Source organism: Impatiens glandulifera, chromosome 1 (assembly GCF_907164915.1).
Source record: "Impatiens glandulifera chromosome 1, dImpGla2.1, whole genome shotgun sequence".
NCBI classification, from domain to species: Eukaryota; Viridiplantae; Streptophyta; class Magnoliopsida; order Ericales; family Balsaminaceae; genus Impatiens; species Impatiens glandulifera.
Window position 1 is genome coordinate 120,490,636 of NC_061862.1, and position 11,324 is coordinate 120,501,959.

General features: G+C 32.6%; 1 protein-coding gene and 1 pseudogene across 1 annotated transcript; both read right to left on the minus strand.

The window, feature by feature from the left end:
* Window positions 1-3,687: 3,687 nt before the first annotated feature.
* On the minus strand, window positions 3,688-5,303 carry LOC124919645. Its single transcript, XM_047459943.1, has 3 exons — window positions 5,004-5,303; window positions 4,301-4,863; window positions 3,688-4,083 (listed from the first exon to the last, which is right to left on the minus strand). Exons 1-3 carry the CDS (start codon window positions 5,286-5,288, stop codon window positions 3,999-4,001), a joined length of 933 nt encoding a protein of 310 aa, XP_047315899.1. The 5' UTR covers window positions 5,289-5,303; the 3' UTR covers window positions 3,688-3,998.
* Window positions 5,304-6,715: 1,412 nt separating this feature from the next.
* Window positions 6,716-10,953, minus strand: LOC124941636 (annotated as a pseudogene).
* Between the last annotated feature and the right edge of the window lie 371 nt (window positions 10,954-11,324).

Here is an 11,324-nt window from a genome sequence, read left to right on the forward strand (position 1 = left end):
TCAGTTCATCATCCTTTAGATCTGTATTATTAGGCTTTTCTAATTGAGCTGAATTTATTTCCATGAATAGCTCTAACTCAGATCCAATTTCTTCAGTGTTTCCAGATTCTGTTAGACTATGTTCTTTAACAGTTTCAGCTAGATGTGCATGCTGTTTAGAAGATCCTGCAATTTTAGCCTCAGTTTTAGAATCCTGGGCGCATTTAGTGTCTTCTGTCCAACCTTTTTCAAGCCTAGTACATAGTCTGGATATCTGACTTTCCATTTGATCCTTAGCAGGACAGGTAGACTTAGCATTCTGATCATTAATGGAACCTGAGACTTTTAGATTTGCAAGATTTCTCATTGTAGAACAAGACACTAAAATTATATCCTTCTTTGGACCTAATGGACTCTGAGCAGCTGATATCTCTAACCCTGTAGAGGCAATTTCAAAATGATCTATTTTGCCCAGTTTAGCATCCTCTCTAGCAGGACCGGTAAAATTTGTTTTCTGATCTTTCTCTGCACCTGAATTACCCAAACTGTCATGTTTTCCTGCTTCTGAAACTGACCCCGACCTTGTAATATTCTTTGAACCTATTAATTCTCGATCAACAGTCTTATTCAGCTCTGTCATACTTACCTCAATAGGAACACCAGTACCAACTTCAGTAGGATCATTCAAAACAGACATAAATCTCAGCATAATGTTTTCACCCGATTCAGAAACAGACCCCAATTTTGAGCTTTCAATAGGACCCAATAAACCTGTACAATTTATGTCATTTTCCTGCATTACCTTAGAGCCTTTTTGACAGATTATCTCCAACATTGGGACTGAATTTTCAGCACAAGCGACCCGATTGTCATCAATTTCAACAAGACAAGATTTCAAATCCAATTTCCCAACAGAATGACCGGTCAGGTCTAGGGTACCAACCAGCGACTCTAACGGTCCATTCTGTGCAGCAAGTCCAGTAATAATAGAATTTTCTGGAATTAAAGTCCTATCATTTCTATATGCAGTACTGTCTTTTCCTATCAATTCAATCCTATCATTTCTATTATGAACATGCATATTGTTATAGTATGAATCCCCAATAAAACTATTCTCATGTAATTCATCAGCATGTGGAAAAGAACTCATACACGATGCTGTATTTTGCATAGAATCAATAGGCGCATCTTCTCCGTTGTTTAGGACTTCATCCATGATTTCTGGCTTCTGCTTCCTGGGATTGTTAAGAGACCTGCGAGTTCGTCTATCAGACCTAGCCTTGCTGCTTGTCGACGGCCCCTTCAGCACATTCTTAGGATCATCAGGGCGGACTTGAAGGACGCCCCTTGCCCGAGTAACTACACTGGACGGGCACGTACCAGTCATTGGAAAGATCAAGCGCAAACTGCCTAATCTTCAAAGGAGCCACAGAGGTTGGAATTCTACAGCAAAGGGTGGGCGCAAACAACACGATTGGAAACCAATCGCACCGGAACAGGGGCTTGAAAATAATTGCTCAAACAAGAAAGGGTTTAAGCAATTTTGGAACGGTCTGTAGCTACGAAAGCTTCCTCCAGACCGAACACTTGATTCAAACAGCGATAAAGAAGTTCAATGGAGACCTACCCGCGCCTCGCGGTGTGGTTTGATGTCCTGACCGAGGTCCGAACTAACTTGTAAACGAAAAGTGAGAAGAGGAGGGCGACCGACGCCGATTCGACGTTAAGTCTCTACAGAAGGGGGTTTGACGAAATGCTCCGGTCAACGGTAAGAGAAGATGACCGCGACCGTTCCTTGCACAACAGAACACGTTCCAGAGGGCGCACGACAACCGATCGAAGGTGCTGGAGGATGGCGGCCGACTTCCGATGTAGAAGCGCGGTCGTAGCGAGAATCTGTGTCGTTTGTGTTGTTCGTGCCGATCGTGCCGAATGTGCCGATCGTGCCGATTGTACCGATTGTGCCGATCGTGCCGAAAACGACCTAAATATCCGATCTAGAAACTATAATCGTGATTTCTCCCGATTCCTCCGTTCAAATTGAAATTCCTTCGGTCAGATTGTAGGGGGAAAGAGACGCACCTGCTGGAGAAATTTGATGTGCCGGTCGTGCCCGATGTAAGAAAAAAATCTCTAGAGAAAATTTCTCTCTCTAAGTGCGTTTTAAATTTCAGTAGTAATCAAATATACGAAAAACAGAAATTACAAACTAAGATTACAAATTAAGATTACAAATTATATCAAATTCTAATTATCTCAACATTATTTTTATTTCCATACCAACATGATGTTTCAACCTATTTGTTATTATTAAATTGGAAAATTATTTATTATTATAAAATACTAATTGAATAAAAAAAAATAAACACAACATAAATGATAAAAATATCATAAATTATAAAAACACTCAAGTCCTATAAACAAACCTAAAAATATAACAATTATCTATCCACCTCTCACATGTTCTCTCTAATGTCTCCAAAAGTACAATTCATCCATAGTCAATGCTTATATAGAGAGAGGTCCGGGCTTCACTTAAGCCCATTTAGTTAAGGGTATCTTGGTGGTTAATGGTTATTTCGATGTTATCCATACAAACAGTGTTGGTCTGTATTTCACTTATAAAATGATACCTATACACAAAAATTAAATATTATCTTTCATATTTGTTAATTTTTTTTTACAGGTGGCGATGATTTATTGAATAAATGCACTACATGTATAGATAACATTAAACTAACCGTGATTAATTAGTAAGTTCGTATAATAAAGAAATTGAACTAAGGAATAATACATTTTTTCTCCACTCGATATTTCTTGTATATTGATCCTACTTTGTTAGATTGAAACACTAGATATAATAGTTACTCTTTTTGTTGATATATTGATAACATAAAATGGTCCTATAAAGATGTAAATGAGAGATCTTGAACACAAGTGTATACTAGAGTTGTTATAAAAAAACATCTTTGGATGAAAGGAATTATAATTGGAATTATTAATATAATTTTAATTTCAAAATAATTGACATTAATTATAATTCAATTATTATGTCCAGAACTATAAAAGTGTAATTCAATTACAATGATGAAAATAATAATAATAATAATAATAATAATAATTAACTAAATAAATTTTATTCATGTTATTAATATATGAGTTCAATATAACTTATCAGTTTAGTTCAAATGATATTTTTTTTTTTTTTGTCTAAGTTTTAGTTCCCAATAAATAAATATATATATATATATATATATATATAAATATGTGTTCGATACATTAAAATGATAAAGTAATAAAATATTTTATTTAAAAACTATAAATAATAAAATTGAAATTGTATACCGATCTAAAAAAAATAGAACTAAGAGTTACATTGATTTAGATTCAAATGGAATTACAACTATAATTCTTAATATTAAATGGTATAACAAACATTGAACTTAAAATTAAACTTTTTAATTCCAATTTCAATTATAGAAACAGACTCTAAAAGAACTAACAACACATTATCATTTCCCAAGGTCATAATGTCTTCATCTTTCAATGCAATCTTTTCTCAATGTCATCATGTCCTAATATTTCAGCGTACAAAAAATAACCAACTCTTTATGATTCCCAAATTATTAATAATAATTAATATACACCTTGATGATAGAGTTAACAAGCTCAAGGAATGAACAAAATAAAATGTGCAAAGATGGACGATCCACATCCACAACCAATTTACTCAAATAAATGAGATGAATTGGATACAAAATTATGTGTTATTAGCCAAGAAAAAAAGAAAGTTACAATGACAGTGATGAAAACAACTACTATACATTAGAACAATGGAAAGATGCAAAGATTGACCAAAGTAAGTCTTCTTCTTACTACTTTTCTAAATAACTTGGACGATGAGCACTGAAATGCATCCATAGAAATTCGGAATATGTCTAACCACCAAGGATACACTACCATGTATCTGGTTTATTCACCATGTCTGGTTGGTACACGCTGCTCACAATGGAAATTCATCAAGAAAAAACAGAAGGTTGAACTTGGGTCTGACCGTTTAGTAAGGGGAACCTGATATTTAAATCTTCAAATTGTTCTGTTTGCCTGAAATTACAAATATTCAGTCACACAATCATTCCTCATAGCGTATTTTTTTGGGAGGAGAGGAGAGGTTTCCCTAAAATATTTAACAATCTTACTACTTCAACTACTCTGAATTGATCCGTTTAAAAGGAAAAACTACTTCTTCACTCAAAATTAACAAATGATCAAATAAAAACACATCAGAAAATGGCTTATCTAAGGCTAATGAAGAACTTACACTGAATGGTGAGCACCCTCCACATCATTAGCTTTACTTTCATCATACATGGATTTGTTATGAAGATCCATATTGCATCTGAAAGTTGTATCCAAGAAATAAAGAACAAACGACATAACACAACACCCTACAAACATGGGTATAGCACCAAATACCCAAAGGAATAGAGGAAACGACAAGTAGAATGCTCTTAAACCAAGTGACCAAAAGTAGGCACCACGATTCAAGTTAGATGCAACATATTCAATTGATTCCCTTGTACCTTTTGATGTGGGCAAAGTAGCCAAGAAGCTAACATGGGCATAATATCTAACTGATTGCACATTACAAAGAAAAGCCAATAAAAAACAAAGCAAGATAGCTAGGTACTTGACTGAAGAAGAAGCTGCAAAATTTTTGTACCCTTTCTCCATTTCTGTTGACAAACTTGATAAACCTGATTTACTACTAACTTGAACACTGATCAGTGAACAAAGTGTGATTGCTGCTGTTGCCATAAGAGAAGATGCCATTATATTGTTGCGAATAGTTTGAACTATCAAAACCCCATTCTTCAGAGGATCCTGAAATTAACAAATTCCATTTTATATCTCAAAGATGCATTATATCAAACACCTTGTGTACTAAATAGGGAAAGATACAGAAAAAGTTAATGGGTAATTTTCAAAGTATGTAACAGAGACAAAAAGAAATACAAACTAACAGCCATCATGGAGAATGCCCATTCGCGACGGCTTTCAGCATTAAGGCCAATAACAGTTCGCTTAGGATTTCGTATTATGGTGACGAGAAGCCAAGCATTATATACAATAAACAGCGCTAGCCCTAAAGGAACCAGCAAGTAATCGAGATCTTCCATGAATCTCCCCTCTTCTCTTTTTCTTCTTCTGTTTATGAAGTCTCTCGTCTCTGCTGGTCCATAAATACGGGACAAAAATGAATGATTAAAGTAAAGGGTCAGACCAATCATGTAGAGACGTGACCACATTGATCCTATTCGTCAACCATCCTCCCTCTTTATTAATTTGATTTGAATATGTTTTGTAAAGGGATTTGATTGAAACTTATATAAACAATTTATTATTTATCAAAATATTGAATTGGTTGAGGGTATACACTAGAGGGCGAGTTAACCAAAAAATGTTATTAAATTTTTTATAATATATATGATTAAAAGATTTTTTTAAATATTATTTTATTAAATTAATACTTCAATAAAATAATATTATTAATAAGTATATTAAAAAAAATCACTTAGTTACCAACAAGGTTTTGAAAACCGTTCCGATTACCGACCCAGTTTTCTGGGCGAACTCCGGTTTAACTAGTCCAACCGGTTCAACCACTGGTTGGACCGAATTTTAAATTCATTAAATTTAAGTTTTTCTTGTCGGTGGGTCCACCAGAATTCGAAAGGTGAAGCAGCTCCTTCAAGATTTCATCGAATGTAGCATATGTCTTCGATGACTTGCTACTTTATTGGTGGTGTTACATCTCCCACACTGATGTCTCCTTCATGAAAGGCCGGTGATCACTGGGTTTGGGTTGATAAACTAGATCTAGTAGAGAGAGAAGAAGAGATAGATCCAACTGAGAGCTTCTTGAAGGGCCGATAATCACTGGGTTTGGTTTGAGTTGATAAAGTAGATCTAGTAGAGAGAGAAGAAGAGATAGATCCAGCTAAGAGCTTTTTGAAGGGTCGATTATCACTGGGTTTAGGTTGATAAAGTAGATATAGAAGAGAGAAGAAGAGGTAGATCAGATAAAGAAGAAATGTCCAGAGTTTTACTATTGACCTTTCGGACCAGATATTTCCGGTTTGTTTTTTCGGTTGAACCGTCCGGTTGGACCGGATTTTGCCCGGTTCGAAAGGTGACCGCATTAAAGTCAAAAACCGGACCGTTCTCACAACCGTTTCGCGATCGGACCGGTTGGACCGGCGGTCCGACCGCGTATTTTAAAACCTTGGTTACCAATCTCTTAGGGTACTTGGTTTGTTTTGAAAAATATTATTTGAGGATTATTTAATGTAAAACCATTTCCAATCAAAAATTTATTTTTAAATTTATTTAGGTATAAATGTCATGTCAAATAGTAATTTTTTCCAACCGAAAAAATTCATTCTCAAACCAATATTTTTTTTTTTATAATAATCTTATTTACATCAACTTTTATAAATTTTTAATATCACCCAATATTTTTACAATGTTTTAAATTACAACACAATATTTTAATATCACCCTATTAATTTAAATTTAATTGTAAATTAATTAAAAAAATTTATTAAAAATTCAAAACTTACATTAACAAACTAAAAAATATACATCTGAGATTGAAATAAAAAATTATTCGTATAAAAAAAAGAGATAAATTTTCAAATGTGGGAATTGGTGTGTTCCTCTCACAAATGATCAATCAATGCATTTCGAAGTACATTATGATCATCTTTATTTCTAATTTTTTATATCGAGATATGAATTCTTCAAATCGAGTATTTTTAACCTCCGATGGTAGTGTTTCCAACTCAATCTCAATTGGTACACTTAAATCACGTTCATCCTCCACAATCATGTTATGCAAAATTATGCATGTAGTTATTATATCATGAAGCACCTCTTTTTCCAATAACACATTGGTCATACTATAATGTCAAAACGTGCTTGAAGAACTCTGAATACACGTTCAACATCTTTTCTACAAGCTTCTTGGTTCATTGCGAAATTTTTTTTCTGACCACGTGGCTCATGAATTATTTACACAATGGTAGACCATTTTGGATATATGTTATCAGCTAAATAATAACACATGTTTTATTCTTTTCCTTGAATTACATAATGTGTTGGAGGTGCGATACCTTGAGTTGGATCCGAGAAAGGATGTGATGACTCTAATTCATTGATATCATTGTTGGAGACGGGCAAGCTGAAATAAGCATGACATATCCAAAGATCATAATATACTAAGACTTCAAGAATAATGGTAGGCTTTCCCACTACGGCTTGTATATTGCCCCGACCACGCTGTAGGACAATTTTTCCATCTCCGATGCATACAATCTAAACACCTTAACATTCTAGGAAAACTATGTTTCTAACCAATATAAAGAATTCTAGAAATATCATTAGTAGTGGGTCTCCTCAAATATCGTTCACTAAATACCTCAACTATAGCTCGACAAAACATTTTCATGCCTTCAATAGTCGTAGACTCCCCAATTTTAATATACTCGTCAGTAGCATCTACTGGGACACCATATGCCAACTTACGAAATAAAACAATCAATTTTTATATTGAAGATAATCCAAGTATGCCAGCAGATTCGCTTGTTGTTGAAAGTAGTGATCCTGATCTTTAATTGTATCAACAATCCGAAGGAACAACGATCGAGACATTCAGTATCTTCTACAAAACATGTCCTCATTGTATAATGGATTATCTGAGAAATATTCAGCGTACAATCTAATATAAGCAGCCTCCCGATCACTGTTGATAAATATATGACCATGAACAGAACCAGATGCGAGGCTTGGTGGTTTTTATGTTGGTGAAGTTGTTGATGATAATGTTGTTATTAGCAATAACATGACATATCACTTATTGTTCTTTTAAGAGTATTTGTAATTAACATATTATAATCATCATCATCAGAAAAGGAAGATGAATTGCCAAATTCAAAATTTATTTTAGAGAGATTAAAATGTATAAATAGTTTGAGTGTGATATCATGAACATAAGATATGTATTTATAGTAGTGCATTTGAAAGGTGTGAGAATCTTTGCAGTGAATGGTCATTACAATTCAGAGAATTAAGAGATGTGAGAAATTTTATAGCGTATGATTATTTCAATTCATAAAATTGAGAGGTTTGAGAATCTTTGTAGTGAATGATCATTGCAATTTAGAAAATTGAGAGGTGTGAGAATCTATATATATAATGATGCTTAATTTTTAAAGTGTCCGGATTGTCGGGTCGAGAGTTGTGGTTAATTTGAATATTTATGTAAGAGTAAATAGATACTTGGGTCGGATTGTGGGTTGACCCGCCCATAAACTTAAACCGGTTAAAAATAAATTTAAAAATGTTATTTGTAGGTTTCAAACTTGCAACCTAACATAACATAACAAATACAACCCTTTAACCAACTAGGCTAACAACACTTTATATATAGGATTCAACACTAAATTTGATGAACGCGAGATATTTTAAAAATAAAAGTTCAAATTTTTAACTAACTAATATATACATATATATATATATATAATGATGCTTAATTTTTAAAGTGTCCGGATTGCCGGATCGAAAGCTGTGGTTAATTTGGATATTTATGTGAGAGTAAATGGATACTTGGGTCGGATTGTGGGTTAACCCGCCCATAAACTTAAAACGGTTAAAAATAAATTTAAAAATGTTATTTATAGGTTTCGAACTTGCAACCTAACAAAAAAAGTACAACTCTTTAACCAACTAGGCTAACAACACTTTATATTTAAGAATCAACACCAAATTTTAACAATAAAAGTTCAAATTTTGAACTAACTAATCTATATATATATATAATGATGCTTAATTTTTAAAGTGTCCGGATTGCCGGGTCGAGAGTTGTGGTTAATTTGGATATTTATGTGAGAGTAAATGGATACTTGGGTCGGATTGTGGTTTGACCCGCCCATAAACTTAAAACGGTTAAAAATAAATTTAAAAATGTTATTTGTAGGTTTCGAACTTGCAACCTAACAAAACAAGTACAACCTTTAACCAAATGTGATTGAAATGTGGTTTATCGAGGGATAATAGACCGGTATCATTTGAAAATGGTTAAAGAAATATGAATCAAATATTAAATTGACCAAAGTGTGAGGTCACGATGCTAATTATTACAAAATATGAATCAAATATTTGATTGACAAAGTACAACCTTTAACCAAATGTGATTGAGATGTGGTTTGTCGAGGGATAATAGACCGGTATCATTTGAAAGTGGTTAAATAAATATGAATCAAATATTAAATTGACCAAAGTGTGAGGTCACGATGCTAATTATTAAAAAAATATGAATCAAATATTTGATTGACAAAGTGAAAGTGTAAAGTCACGAAATGAGAGATTCATTCGAAAAAATATGTGATGAAACATGTGAGAAAATAAGTTGTTTTATCGAAGTGAATAAAATGTGAAATAAGAGCGTTATATTTTTTATTTTAATAATTTTAAACATTGAATAAATATTATTATAATTTATTTTATTTTTATCCTTATCGTGTGCATCGCACAAAAATTTTCCTAGTATTTATAGTGAATGGTCATTTAAATTCAGAAAATTGAGAGGTGTGAGAATATTTATAGTGAATGGTCATTTAATTTCAAAAATTAAGAGGTGCAAGAATCTTTGAAGTGAATGATCATTTCAATTTAGAAAATTGAGAGGTATGAGAATCTTTGTATTGAATAGTTATTTCAATTCAAAAAATTGAGATATGTGAAAATCTTTATAGTGAATGGTCATTTCAATTCATAAAATTAAGAGGTTAGAGAATATTTGTAGTGAGTGATTATTTTAATTCAAAAAATTGAGAGGTATGAGAATCTTTGTAGTGAATGGTCATTTCAATTCAGAAAATTGAGAGGTGTGAGAATCTTTGTAGTGAATGGTCATTTAAATTCAAAAAATTGAGAGGTGTGAGAATCTTTGTAGTGAATGGTCATTTCAATTCAAAAAATTGAGAGATCAATAATATTTATAGTGAGTGATTATTTCAATTCAGAAAATTGAGAGTTGTGAGAATCTTTGTAGTGAATGGTCATTTCAATTTAGAAAATTGAGAGGTGTGAAAGTGAAAGATTTTTCACTATAAAATAAGATATGATGTTGTAATAATATTTACAATATCCTTTATTATCTATAATATATCTCTATCATATCTAACTTATTGTAAGAATGCCGATCCGATCAGCTTCATAACCACAATGAAGATATTCTTTTATGTCGGGTTTATATGGAAATTTCTCAAGGCCCAATTCTTGGGGTGTATCAATCATATTATCGATTTTGGTCACGTATAGAACAATCATTCAATGAAGAAAAACTTGAGCATTGGGAAGTTCACACCAGAAGATCTATGCAAGTACGAATTCAAACAATCGAGAAAGCAACTAAAAGACTACATGTATGCATAAAAGTAGTAAAATATATGCATCAAAGAGTTGCTTCAAATGAAGATATAGTAAGTATCCACAAATTTATATAATATATATAGTGTTTCTTCTCACTTTATTATTTATATTTAATATGATTAATCTTTTAATAACTTGTAAATGCATAGAGAAAAAATATTGTTTACACAAGATCCTAAACTCAAGTCCCGATGGAAATACGATCATGTTTGGAATATTATTAAAATTTTGAGAAATTTAAAGATGGTAATAGGAAGGCCAAAAAAAACAATAATTTAGTCACTATCCCTCATCGGAGTCAGAAAACCCAACTCCCGAGTCAATGACACAAGAAACCACATATATTTCTTCATTTTCTTTAAACTTGGACGACTCGGATAAGGTTGTTGGTGATTCTCCATTATAGAGACCTATTGGAGTGAAGAAAGCCAAACTGAAAATAAAGATAATCGATGATACATCATCGACCATCAACACCATGCAAGACCAAAACAATAAACTTCTTAATAAGTTGAAAAAGATTAATGACTAAATGCAATCTTATCTAGAAATGCAAGAACTAAGGAAAGAAAATATAATTTTATTTCAAGATGTGAGTTCTATAAAAGATCTCATGGTTCGTGTATGTTGAAGCGGAACAGATCCGCATTTTGGAGAGAAGAGTTCAACAAGTCCAATCGAATGCATTTCAAACTGATACATTTAGGCAATATTTCAATAATATTGAAAGAATCAATGCTATTTGTCGGCGTATTAAATATTAATTGCTTGTTTCATTTATTGAACACTTAATCTCTTGAAATCATGTTTCATTTTCATGTATGAAATAATATTTTTTTTTTGCCTTTTAA